Source organism: Haemaphysalis longicornis, unplaced genomic scaffold (assembly GCF_048455015.1).
Source record: "Haemaphysalis longicornis isolate Haplotype H1 unplaced genomic scaffold, Haemaphysalis longicornis Haplotype H1 scaffold_9, whole genome shotgun sequence".
NCBI classification, from domain to species: Eukaryota; Metazoa; Arthropoda; class Arachnida; order Ixodida; family Ixodidae; genus Haemaphysalis; species Haemaphysalis longicornis.
The window spans coordinates 98,563,725-98,577,751 of NW_027526460.1; the positions used below are offsets into that span (position 1 = coordinate 98,563,725).

At 47.0% G+C, this 14,027-nt stretch overlaps 2 protein-coding genes across 2 annotated transcripts in view; both read right to left on the reverse strand.

Moving 5' to 3' along the window:
• The window catches only part of LOC144151583 (uncharacterized), a 5,458-nt gene extending 1,102 nt beyond the window's left edge, over positions 1 to 4,356 (reverse strand). The window contains exons 1-3 of the mRNA XM_077682689.1: positions 3,953 to 4,356; positions 2,952 to 3,045; positions 1 to 2,601 (exon numbers count right to left, since the gene is read on the reverse strand). The exon at positions 1 to 2,601 is cut by the window's left edge and continues 1,102 nt beyond it. Of these exons, the coding sequence (XP_077538815.1) occupies positions 1 to 2,601; positions 2,952 to 3,045; positions 3,953 to 4,105 (2,848 nt within the window). The 5' untranslated portion in view covers positions 4,106 to 4,356. The remainder of the gene's footprint in view (positions 2,602 to 2,951; positions 3,046 to 3,952) is intronic.
• Positions 4,357 to 10,391: 6,035 nt separating this feature from the next.
• On the reverse strand, positions 10,392 to 11,066 carry LOC144153325 (large ribosomal subunit protein uL1-like). Its single transcript, XM_077684975.1, has one exon. The coding sequence runs from the start codon at positions 11,064 to 11,066 to the stop codon at positions 10,392 to 10,394; it is 675 nt and encodes a 224-aa protein (XP_077541101.1).
• Between the last annotated feature and the right edge of the window lie 2,961 nt (positions 11,067 to 14,027).

Below are 14,027 nucleotides of genomic sequence, written 5' to 3' on the forward strand. Positions count from 1 at the left end.
CACCCATTTCAGCAAACGTTTTGAAGTTTTCTTCACAATCCATCAAAATTGTCATTACAGACATGCTTGGCTGGATCAGATTTCCAGCATTTTTCACGTACTCCTTCAACTGGATGAGGCTGCTGTATTTCCCAGGAGCACTGTCAGTCAGTACTGCTTTACAGCTTTTGCAGTTACCTATAGATTTTAAAACAGACCTCAGAAGGAAACCACCGATGTACGCTACGATGTCGCACTCTGCTTCCGTCAGTCCAATCACAAACAAGTTCTCTAACTCCTCAGCCTGCTGAATGGGGTCTTCCTCTAGCTTTTTTAAGCTTGGCTCAAGCAAGTCAGCCAGATGACTGCTGTCGTCAATGTTGTAGCTCGAAGTCTTAGGGGTGTGTACAAACTGGCTGACACAAATGGCCTTCAGTGCACATTTAACATCATACGCACTTGGAACTGGCTTCTTCAACCTCCTAACTGAAAAAATATTTTCTAGGCAATCTTGGATCAACCTAGCAGTGAGGAGGTACAAGTACCCGCGCCTCGCCAGGAGCTCCTCTGACAGGCGCAGCACAACAGTTGTAGACACCAAAAGACCGGCCTGCGATGGCTTCCAGTGTGCAGTTGCTCCCATGTTCATCCGAGTGAATGTAGCACATGCCAGCTGCAATGTCCCAACTGCTTCCTGGTGCTTTGCGCGGTCAAAATGACTTAAAGCAACGATGGGGTGTCGTGATGACATCAAAGTGTACCACTTAGTGACAAGGTCAAAAAACCAGGCAGTTGCTTCAGCTTCCGGCTTCAAGATTTTGAGCTTGATTAGATAGCGAATGGCAGGAGGTGCTTCACGGAACAACTGCACTGCGATGTTTACTTTCATTTTTGCGAAATGTCCATCGCTGACATGAATGTCCGACAGCTTGTTAGCGATTTTGAGGTCATTTTTTTTATCATATTCGAGAACAGCCTCAACATGTTCAAGGGTAACAGTTTTTCCTGGGATGCAATGCTCCTCTGTCGTCTCCTTCCCCAGGGTAAAACTTCCTGAGCGGAGAAGCTGCCCACGTATGTTTTTCAAAACGTGAGCAGGATCAGCCATGAAATACAGCTCCCTACCATCCAAGTGAGGGTGTGGTATAGAGCAGACAGTTTGCGAGTGCCTGTGGCTTGAAAACTCCAGCAGCTGCCACACTTTCCTGTTGGCACTTCCCATGTCACTTGTTACAACAAGAACTCTCAGGGACACCTCAAAACAAAGCGCAATTAAATGAAATATAAGCTCCTTTAAAAGGCTTCCGTCAGTAGAACGACCAGTGAAGTGGTAAGCGATGACCTGTTTCCACCTCGTGTTTAGACCTCCAATCATAAACACGAGGGCATGGTTTGCAACGTTGTCAGTTGACTCTGGAAGTGTCGTACCCCCAAAAAGGCAATCCAGAGAGCGGTCATGTTCAAACCCTTGACTAATTTCCATCTCATCCATGAAGAGGACGCAATCTTTCTCAATGTCTTCCATTGTTTCTGCCTTACGCTTTAGAACATCCAGCACTTCAGTAAGTACACCAGGCAGAAAGCGAATGTTTTGCATTCTTCGAATCAATGTCCGGTTAGATGGCAGTGGGTATGACAGAGACCTGAGCAATTCGTAGCCTGTTGTACCACATGCGTGCTTTATTTGGAGGGCTACGCGTATAGTCTGAACTGACCACTTGCGAACCCTGCCTTTTGTTGTTAGAGCCTTCGTTTGATCTGCAGCAAGAAATGTCGATGATCTTAATGCGTTCAGTTCTTGCTGAACTAACCTTAGTTTCTTGTTTAGACTACGTACTTTTGATCTCGTCTGCTCATGCAGTTTTACCAAGTTTTTACACCTTCTGCTTAAGTCGGCGTTTTTTTTCCGGAGCTCGGAATTTTCCCGATGCAACGTCGACAATGTGGGAGTTGTGCTGCCTCCAAACATAAATGCAGCTGGCATGGTTGACTGTTCTTGTGGAGGAGTGAGACCTGCATCATTTGCTACGGTGTTGGGAGGGAGCTGTTTCAGAATGGCTACGGATGAACCTGGAGTAGCGTTTGTGTCGCTTGCTAGATTGTTGGCAGACAGGTGTGGTGGAGAGGCGGCTACTGTCTCATGATGACACCCAAACTCACCAGTGCTGTCTGCGTCATTGGCTGGAGGAACAAATGGCAGGGGCACACGCACGGATGTACACTCACACCTGCACTCGGCAGCACTGTCCGCATCACTTTCTAGATTGTTTGCAGGCGGTAGAGGAAATGAGAAATCTCCCAATGCGTGAGCAAGCCTGGACTCAGGATCGCTGGTACTGATGCTTGCTGCCTTGTTGGTGGGCAAACTTGACAGCAAGTGGGCTTCTGGAGGATCACCTCTCGCGAATTCAGCAGTGTCATGAGGAAGAGCATCTGGCTGTAAAACGGCTGCTGAAATATGAGCACTCAACTGAACACCGTGCTCAAAACTCGTTATGTCGCAAGGATCCGTAGGCAGCTGTGGAATGTCTCCAGATGTGCAAACACGCTTGGTGTTAGACGAATTCGCAGGTTTCATGGCAGAAGTGCGCTTCTTCGGGGACTTCCGGTGTTTTGGAGCAGCTGGAAAAAATTAAACATACAAACATTACTACAATAACATGCTTGCCTATGCATTCTCACTCAGCAAACAGTTCCAATACTTATTTTCGCTTTGCAGACTAAAAATTACAAGCAAAATGTTATCACGCACTTTCTTGAATGGTCTGCACCACACAAAGCATATTACTATTCCTTATAGATGTTCTGAGTAAACAAAAATAAGAGCGAAATGCCGCAGTGCAATTGAGGCAATGCATTTAGATGAGTTTGTCTTTTCTCTGAATGACCCAAACTAGATTCACAAATTCAAAGGAAAATTAAAGTTGTGTCCATTTTACGGCTTTATATAACGAGTTCAGATATGTTCTTACCACGATAGGGAAAGAGAGTTGGGACAGCATCCGGCCTCAGCTTTTTCAGTCCATCTTGTCGGTGCTGCTCAAAACTTGAATCTTCAAAATGTGCCTAGAACAAAAAAAGTCAATCTAAACAATAATTGAAAACCACATAATGCATTTGAATTACTCGCTCGAGAGGCAGAATGATCGCTTTCGCGCGTTTTTTATCTTTTGGAATGGAAATTGATTATGCCCTCTAATTGCAGTACGGGAATTTTTATGGGGCGGCTCGCCACAGAAATCTTTGCAGACTTTAGTGACCCCTCATACGCCGTTTGGCAGTGTTGCATGAAAGAATCAATCATATATTCCACCCCCGCACGGAATATCAGCACAAGCAACGCAGGGAACAATTGCCCGTCTACGGTAGGGGGGATTTCACAACACCTACGAGGCGAGTCTACGGTAGAGGGGGAGATTTCACAAAGCCTACGGGGGCGCCAGCCAATTTTTTCGGCGACCCGATGAATATCCAGCCCACGGCAGCTTCAAAATCGATTGCCGAACTCTGAATTGCAGCGCATTCGAAGATTTGGCAGTCGCTCAGTGACCGCTTTTGTCGCTTGGTCTCGACCAATTTTTGTCGCAGTGACGAGAATCGCGTTTTTTTTTTTGTAGCAAGCGTGAACGGTCCGGGCCTTCCGATTCCGGGGATGTTTTATAACCAGGCTTAGTTTTGAACATTCACGTTTCATGCATGCGTAATCCGGCATAATCGAACCACGCAAAGCATCCACTTGCGCGCACGCTGCATTCGCACGCTAAATTGCCGCTCGGCTACGCGCAGCCGTCGCTGGAAGCCATCAAAACAGCCATGGCCTCCGCTACCGGCGCGCAACGGCGCTGCGGCGACGGAGGAGACGTTGAGGACACGACGGCGCTCGGTGAAAGCGTTGCAGGTGCATAGCACTTACATAATAGAATATAGCTGCAAGTACGCGTGCGAAAAACATGAAGCGAGGTGCAATACTCACAGCGCAAACACGAGAAGCAGCAGTGGGCTCCCAGCGGCCCCTTTTCACTTGTACGAGCCAGCGCTTTCTTCGGTTCGGGCTGGCCGGGAAGCGGAACATCCGTGTGCCTTTTCTGCAATGGTTCGTACATTGCGGAACGCAACAGCCGGGCATTTTTGGTGCTCACACAACTCCCCACACGTTCACCGAGCTGGCATGGTTACGAAAAGCTTCCCGTGGTCATCAAAAGTCACCGCGAGTCACGGGCGGCAAAGACGCAGCCTTGCGCACACGGCGGCAGTGAGCCGACTGGGGAACAACATGGCGCCGTATCGGCCCCGTTGCTATGGCAACGTGTGCTGGCAACGCTGCCCGACGGCGGGAGGCGGCACGAGCTGTGTCAAAGAGTGGCACCACCCTAAACGACGAAGGCGCGGCTTATGTAGGCTCCCTAGAGAGAGCGCGATGCGAGCGCCCCCACCTGTTCTTGCGCGCGAACCGACTGTTGCTCAGCGCGAACCGAACGCGGCGAGAGAGGGTGTTGCGCACGTCCCCACCTGTTGTGCGCCCGAACCGAACGCGGCGAGAGAGGGTGTTGCGAGCGGAGAGAAGGCGAGGAGGACGCGGGGGAGAGGGCGCACCTGTGGCCGACGGTTGAATGAGCCAAGGATATAAGGCGCGTTCGTAAGCTTCTATTCTGTGTCGGCTTTGTGGTGCAGTGGGTATACCGCATCAGGTACCTTGCGTCCCGCCCGCAGAGTCGTGGGATCGAAACCTGGCGCCGGTAAGTATTATCTTTTTATATAGTGTAGGGGGAGCGATGCGGACTACGGACGTCAACGCGGGTGACATCGGGAGTTACTGAAATGCTCTGCATTAAAAAAAAACAATGTAGCTGACCAATTTCTCGGGCCTGGGGGGGAGGGGGGGACGAAAAATTGTCCGTATAAAAGTGGAGTCCGAAAAATCCGCGATTCGCAAAAGCGTACTTTATTTCATTTAACTAGTGCTGAAGGTGTCGAGAATGCTTACTGAATAACAGTGGGTACGTCGGAAGTACTGGGACCAGGTGGCTCACGGCTTCTCGTTTCTTCACCATACAGGCGCAGCTAAATTCTACAGCCGGGGCCTTGCCATCGATTCTCTACGCCGAGCGATTTTTTAACGAGAACTCAGGACGACGAAATGGTTTCGACGTCACCATCAGCGAAGAGGCGCTGCTGGATCCGGGTCCGGCTGTGATACGTCAGCGGTAACCAACGCTATAAGAACTGGACCGTTTCTCAGAATCGACAGTGGGCGCGCCAAAACCCCTGGGAAAATGTGGCTCATGGCTTACTGTTTCTTCTTCGTACGGGTTAGATATGAGTGTTCAATACGTAGTGACCACCGATTTGTTGTTATTCTGCCGGGCCCACGCACCTGCTTTCTGATGGCATACAAATGCTATTAGTCGTGAAAAAGTAGTTTTTGTGGGGACGTGGAGACAAATTCTGGTCCTACTGTGGAAGAAATGTTTCAGGCAATCCTGGATGGACCGAAGAAATCAAGGCAGAGATAACTAACTTTAAAACTCGCCTTGAAGGGACTGCAAAACCGATTCCGAGTTTTGGTGTGCGCTCAAATGCCCGTGAAGATAACGTTAACGAAACACATGCAAAAGTATCCACCACCGTTGAAACTGTTCGAGACGCCGTACAAACGCAGAACGCAAAATTCATTGACCTAGAAAACATCCCGCGCCGATCTAATTTGATAGTTTTTAGCATTGCTAGTTTTTTGGCATTTGATAGTGTTTGGCATTGAAAAACATGCTATATGAATGAACGTTCCAAAACGTAAGGGCTCTGAGATTAGCATTGAAAACGACTACTGTGCGAAAACGCGATGCAAACATAAGTTGCTGGGGGGGAGGGCAGAGGCGGAAAACATGCTGGTAAAGAAGTATTTCTTGTTGAAGATAGGCTTCGTATTCGTGTTGACCTTTACAGCTGGAACGACTCTACAAATCCTCGACAATGCCAATCAAAGGTAAAAAGCGCACTGCCAAGACATATCAGTTATCAACGTTTCACTTACGCTTGACATCTTGTAATGCTTGGAGCGTCGCCAACAAAGTCGATAAGCTGTACACAACATTACACAACAACATTTTCAATCATAAACCTTTTGCATGCACATTTGAAACTTCAAAAATACTGATTAAAACCAATGCATAACTCACCCCGGTTCAACATGCCAATGGTCTGAAAGTGTAACGTCAGCCTAGCGTAATTTGTTCGTGTTGCATACAGCCTGTGCTTAGGATATCTTATATTGCACGCCCTAGAGCCGTCGTCTGGTGGTTTGTTATAAATTTCAAATTTTTGGATGCACTGCAAATGTTTAAAGTGGTATATTTGGTTCACCTTAACCATATTATATTTATGGAAACAAAGCCTGCGTTCGGAGTAGGCGCTTATCCACTCGATTGTTCTCGCACATGCATAATACGTTGTTCTGCCAAAGGATTATTCGATCATAGTTAGGAACTGTTGTAGTACCCCATAGTAAAATTGTATATCTCAGCATGGAGTAATAACCCCCCATCACCGGAGTCGGAAAACACAGCGTGGAAGTAGCACGTAGGCCCATCTCTCCTAAACAAATTACGTAGGCAGATTGGTGGCTCAGAAGCCATCGTCAACGGGACGCTCAAGCCCTCACAAGCCTGTTAATGACCCCGATGTTCTTTCGGCGTAAGCGGCTGTCAGCGCCCGCTCAACAATCCAGAGGCCATGTGCACATCACCTACTGTGCAAGCAGCGGGGGGAGCCTCGCCAGTGGCACTTGCCCAAAAAAGATACAAAAATTGCATTCAGCCGAGATATTGCATGGACGGGACCAAGATCCGTTTTACTGGGCTAGTTGCCTGACGGCGTGCCGGACGCAACTGGCCTCGCATGCAAGGGAGCGAAAAAAGACGTTCTCCGGGTCCCTGCAGCCAAGAACATCACCGTTACAAGTACCCCCAAAGATGATTAGGGACCATAAGAGCAGATGGATGCCTCAGGGATCGGTCCTCTCGTCATTCTTTTTCAACTTGGCTATGAAGGGCTTTCACAAAAAAATAATAGACAGACTTCATCAGAGCCTACAGCCCGAAGATGTCATGCTTTGGGGAATCTCGAGTACCAATAGATATGTATAGGACAACCTGAAATGGTGATAGAGGCCATGGAGGAATACTTACGGCAGAGAGGTTGAGTTTTGAGTTGCTCCTTACAAAACCCAGCACTGCTAATGTGCGGTCCCAACAGAGGAGAACGTAAAATTGACTCGGTCCTTCCTGACATTCAGCTTTTCGTAGGAGGAGCGTGGTGTAATCTCTTAGTTCAGGGTGTCCGGGTTCCAAATCTCGGAATCCCGAGAAATTGGCAGAACCTTGAAACCACACGCGCGCCAAAAAAGAACGTCTATAGAACTGTGCAGCTCATCTCCCGCATTACCTGAAGCCAGCAGGGGATGAAAGAGCGTAATAAAATAAGTTTGGCACAAGCTTTTCTCTTAAGTGGGGTTACACATGCTACTCCTCACCTGAACTCAAAGGGGTATTAGGAGAACAAAATAAACTCACTGATATAGAGAATGCATAAAACTGAAGCTCCAAACCACTCTGGGAAGGTGGTTGGACTGCGACGCTGTAAACGACACCCACAACGATTACATATTCGGCGTCACTTGAATTGCCACAAGTGACTTTACAAAGAGTAACTGTAAAAGGGTCGAAAGTTGGGCAAGTTGGTATTGACGCATCTTAAAAAGAGGCGTCAATACCAATTGTGCTTGTGGTTTCTTCAGTGTGTTCACGTCCTCGTTAATTTGCGCGCAGTTGGATTTTTAAGATTTACAAAGAGTGACAAAAGAGACCAGTTAAATGTGCTTAGCCGCACTTTATATTTCTGCACAACGATATTCACGACTGCTTTATGTTCTTCCTCTTCTGCCTGTTCTTCTGGCGCCTTTACTTTCGATTTCACTTTCAATTTCCACTTATTCAACATCTGAACGATGTTTGGAGCAAAATAGCCTGGAATGAACTCAATGTATCCTGGAATGAACTGAACGAAATGCTGCTTGACGACGTCACTACGTGATTTCTATACTGCTGTTTGGTACTTTCGCCCTCGGAGTAGCTTAAGGAACCGTAATCTTTACAGGCATGGCCAGTCCCCGTGGTTAGGTTTGTGCTTGCTGTCACTGAGAATGCGCCTTTTTAATGATAATAGTTTTCTTCTGACATTGCCACGAAAATTTGCTTGGGTGGTATGTTCTTTTTGTTCTTCTGGCTGTTCTGGCGGCTTTACTTTCCGTGGTCCACCCAGGGTTGCCTGAAATGAACTTAAGGGGGTGCTATGCCGCTCCCTTTTTCATATATGCAAGCGTGGTGACGTCACCATGTGATTTCCATGCTGTTGGGTACTCTTGTAGTCGGGGTAGCTTACGCAACCATAATCTTTGCCGGTATGGCCAGTGCCCCTGCGTAGGATTTGCCGCCTTTTTAATGATGACGTTTTTCTGCTGACAAAGCCACGAAAATGTGCTTGCGGGTAGAGGTAGTCTGCTTCGCAGTAAAACAAGACCTCGGTTTATCTACAAGTGTGCCGAACAAATGTTTCTAAGCGATCGGTCTGCTTAACACGCCTATTGAGGTCCCCGATGCCCGAGTGTTTTGACATCAAAGGCGATAGCCAGTTAAGCGGAACGGCTGCGCTGACTCCACCTTCACTATTGTGCTGTGGCTGTTTTGGCGGCGTTGTTCAAAGCAGTGCTCTCACCTGCGGAGCTCGCGGTGATGACTCAGTACGCAGGATTCATTCGAGAGATAGCTCAGGGCAGCCAACAACGCGAGGCTGACCGTTGGTAGCTCGACGATTCAATTACTTGATTTGAGTAACCTCACACGACAGCGGATTACGTAGGTAGCAGCTACGTTGAGAGAAGGAACTTCGGGCTCCAAACAAACGCCAAAACGATAGTAACTGAAAAGCACAAATGCGCTTTTGTTCAGCAGCGGCCTGCAACAATTTCTTCCCATTCAAGTAACACGCTGAGCGAGCTGTCATGAAGGCTGGTAGCACCATGTAGTCGGCAGATATCCCACAACAGATTGACCAATAGCACATCTCATTAGCGCATTTACCATGAACCACACGGTCACCGCCATCACAAGCCAAATGTGGTAGTATGTCGGGCTGTATACCCCGATGAAAACAATTATTTTCTCATCACTGAGTCCACTAAATCACAGCACGGCATATCTTCGTGTGGTGTAACTCTGCGGCAGGTTGATGCATGCTGTTGCTGATAGAAACGTGACTAAAGCATACTTTTAGGATGCAAAACCGGTTACCACAAAATTACTCCTTGATTGTTCAAGAAATGGACTGGTGTCCCCGCCGGCGAAGCCTCACCACGCAAGCTTTACCCGTGAGCTGTTTCAGGTAAGCGGACAACAAAAAGCCGAGCGATAACAGCTCGACACTGCACCTAAACGATTTAAGTAACTGGTCACGACAACGTATCACGCGGGTAATATCTACGCAGAGAAAGAGGGAACCTCAGGCGTGAATTAAACGCCTACGGGACCGTAGCCCAAATAAGTACAAATGCGCAATGCCTCCGGATTAAGCTGTAAAGAAACGAACCTTAAATTCTAAAGGAAGTGATCAGATGACTTTTCAGTCATGCGTTCCGGCATGGTGCCCGACTTCCGTCTCACAGCTCTGCAAGAACGTGAGTCAACACCCAAAGTGTCTTACATTTAAGACACATCCAGGTTAAGTTATCCTCTCCAATGTACGACCTCAAGAAGTGCCCCCTTTGTTTAGTTCACCCATTATTCATTCAATGTGACTACTTTCCCAGATTATAAAAAAGAAAGCTGCAGCTTGACATACAGCTTTAAATAGAAGGGATTTTTTTGCATTCCCGTGAGTATCTTGCTCTCTGCCGAGTGTGGCTATTACGACAGCTTTAGAAAATCTAAATTTGAAACACCAACCGTTCAGTGTTGCCCAGCGTGTATTCTATCAAGGGAAGATTCCTCCCTCAACTCCGTTTCCTTTACCACCGAGCCCGACAGGCTTGGCTCTGAAGGGGAAGAGCAGCGCCGGCGTATCACTCAACAGCTGCATAAAATACAATACACCGCTTCGTAATAAATATATTTCTAATTTTTTGATATCACAAATATGAAATACGTCAGTGTTTTGTTATTTACGGTCGTATTTGTGTTATTACAGGGTCTTGAAAGAGTCGTCCTTGGCATTTACAGACAGTCCAATTTAGCAGCATTCGTCCACCTAAACGCCCAGTCACTGCTGCAAGTAGAGAAACACCCAAGTAGCCCCATGGAACGCTGGTGCCGAGAAGAAAATTTAGCACACAAGAGCGACGGAAGATACCAAGGACGAAATGTTCAGTTGTAGACTGGCATCCACCTTCCGTTCTTAAGGGCGACGTGAATGCACATGACGTTCTCCCACTCGCGCGGCAGCCGCGAAACGACTTTCTTTATGGCCACTTTTAAATTATCCACTAACTTCCGCAGCTTGATACCCATGTTACCGATGGGGAGCAAAATATACGGAATGTTCTTCGAGCGGAATCGGACGGTGACCCTGGTTTTTCTGATCTTGTCCGGTAGATACTCTCCGGGCTTCACCACAAAAAGCCGCTTGGCGGCCCGGTTCAGGGCGGCATCCAATAACCTCGGAATCTTCTTCATAATGGTCGGTGAAGCCAGGAACAGGTCGTACTTGCCGACGATTTTTGCAATCAGCTTGGTCTTCCTATGCATGCTACGGAGGCCCCGTGAGTTGATGAAAGGCAAGCTGTGGTCCTTGGCCTCTTTGCACAGATGGGTTTCGCCCAGGATACAAACGTTGAGATTGACTGTCGGGTTGTGCTTTAGTTTCAGACTTCCGTATATCGACGGGTACGTATTTATGTTCCAGTTATTTAGTACGAACGAAACTTCAAAGGGGTCAGACGACTTGTGGCCCGGCATTGTAGCCCACTGGGCGAGGCAGGCCCTCACACAGCAGTCCATCCGGGCCCTGGAAACTTTCTCTGGCTCGCCAACATGGTCCATCTTTTCGGAGACGTCTCACAGCTGATAGGATGGCGACCGTGCTAAGGAATGTCGGAAAACGTTGGCTTAACTACCCGGATCTTGATTTCCGCCGTGCTTACAGCAGTTGTTGTGGGTAGCCAGATAACCCCCTTGCGTGCTTACGCGTCTTCTTCCGCCTTTCAGCTCAACGTATTTCATGATGATGATAGCCCGCAGCCACTTAAATAGGCAGAAGGATATAACAGCCTAATTTAGTAGCTCCACGTCGAAATTTTATATCCCCATTTTTGCATAATTAAACCTTATTATACTCAGCGTCCGTAATCGCAGTGAACGTAAAGTCTGAGTGGTCGCTTCCAGCAGTGCAAGATAATTATCAGTTCAAAAACGTTCCCCAAATTGAAGTGCGAAACTTCCATGTCTGCTGTTGGGAAACCTTATAGATGACATATATCTTACTCAGGTTTGGCCGAGGTTTTATAACCTTGATATCCCCAGATGTTTTCTCCTGAAGGTGCAATTTTTCTACTTTTCTCCATTAGTTAATGTCTTTTACCCTGCTCTTCATTGTTTCGAGGTGCTTTTCCCTCTTTCTCTTCTTCTTTCGCCTGCTCTGTTCGCGCTCATCTGAGGTAGCAAGCCCCGCCGTTTGTGGGGCTAACCTCCTCAGTAGCAATTAAAGCTATCTCTCTCTCTCTGATATATACCATAACCGCAACTCTTGCCGGATAGTGTGTCAGCAATATGGTAAGGTAATACGCCTGCTTGTGTTAATACACATGCCAATTTTTGTTTGAAGTCACAAGGGTGCATTAAAAACATTGTCTTGATTGCGGTTATGATGATTGTCTTATTACCAATCCCGCCAATTGTGCACACGCGGCAGACTGTAGCGCCTTTTCTGAAAGATTGCGTGTAATTTCTAGCTTTTAATTAGCCGTCTATTAAAGACGATAGTTTTACTTGTGCTACTTAAACGCAGAAATTTTGGTCTGTTTGTCTGTCTGTCTGTCTGTCTGTCTGTCTGTCTGTCTGTCTGTCTGTCTGTCTGTCTGTCTGTCTGTCTGTCTGTCTGTCTGTCTGTCTGTCTGTCTGTATGTCTGCCGGTGACTCGATTCAACCACCCGACCAAAGTGCAATAGAACCTAGGTAGCATTCCTATATACTGACTGCCAAATCTAAACGTTCAATTCCGGTGTTAATGTTCATAGTTATCAACATTGTTTAAAAACAAAACATTACGCAAATGTAAGGCAACAAATCAATACATAAGTGCTATTTCCATTGTTCTTTTATTAAAAAATTTATGAATGCTGGGTTTCTGCGACAGCAAATGAAATACTGTATCGACGGCAGAAACCATCGCCTGCTGTTGCGAGCGCTACCTCCTTCTGGCATTTAAGAAATCACACGTCAATATCAACGAAAGGTTCCACTAGGTGGAATGCACGTTCCGCTTGTAACACTCGTGGAGAAGGGCAACGTGATTCAATAAACGTTGTTGTAGGATGCCTCAATTCACGCAAGACTGCGCCGTACGGCAGCGCTAGCATTGAGAAACCGGACTTGGAGCAGTGAAGCGCGGTAAATTTAAATTGACTTAAGTAAACCTCTAGCGTATTATCTTGGAAGGAACGAGACGGACGAGGGACAGCATCAGAGGTGAGCGGGAAAGTGAAGGAAGATTTTTACTTGTCGAGGACGCCAGTCGACTATCTTCTTTCGGCGACATTTACAACGAAAGGAGGTTATACAAGGCCAATTGTTTTACTCTTTGAGCAAACGGCCATATTTTCTGCGTCTTGCTCTGACCATTTTGTGGAGCATCCGTCGAGCGTATTTTTGTGCACCAACGCCGAATTTACGGCCAGCATAGTTAACCTATACTTTCGCAATAAAACTGCCAAAGCATTGAAGCAAAGTGTCAATCGATCGCTATGACCCCAGTAGTTACTTTTAAATATTGTGTTGAGTGCACGATGCAAGATACGACCGCGTGGGGACATGGGCAAAGAGACACGTCGTTAAAATGTACCACGATTGTGGGTATATAAGTGCCCGTGTTAACAAAGCCCCTCGAACTCATGACTGTCTCAGCAAAAGGTAATATGAAGCGATATATTTGCTTCGTCTGGAAATGTGGGAGTGGAACATATATTTTTGTCTACAAACCAGGAAACCCACAGACAGGCTGTGCGATAGACCTAAAAGACTCAGGGCTGTCTGGATTCTGAAGATTCCTTGACTACCCTCTAGAATGTGTGGAAACTTTAATCTTGGAAGCGCTCGGTTGAAGTGAACTCTGGCCACAATACTCCGATGGAATACTTCCCCTCAATCTAGCCACAGAGCGAACAGACTGGCATTATGATCAACCATGTGTCAATGACTACAGGTCACCTCCCGGGCCAAAGCTAAAAGGACACCGAAGGCACAAAGGTGTTGCTTTAGACCGATATGTTACCCTCTTGTATGCCTACAGGGCCTTAAGGTTGAAGGAATCAAATGAAATAAAATAAAATGATAGACACCACCAATATGTCACTCTCATGTGTAGCGTTTGTGAAATAAGTAGAAAATAGCGAAAAGCTGAAGCAGGTTTCGCCGCCATGGGCTATGCCGCGCACTTTACAGCGGAAGTGCTTCAAATTGCGTAAAAATGTTTTAGCAATACGCTTTCACAAGTTTATAAAACCTTATCTGGAGGTTTTTGAAGTGTCGTGTATGAGTGTGGAAGGACCAAACCGAAGCTACAAACAGGATGATTGGAGCCGATCGATAGGTCACGCGGTGATGACGAACGCCAATAAGTTCGCTTTGGTTTCGACGCTATGCCTGGGGCAGTACTCGGCCAGATAATTGTGTGACCTTTTTGCTGTACTGTGTTCATAGCCACTTTTATTACGTCCCCAGAGAGTTTCTTTAAGTACGGCACCTCATTCTGTGTTCATATTTGTACGTACTTTTTAGACATGGAAA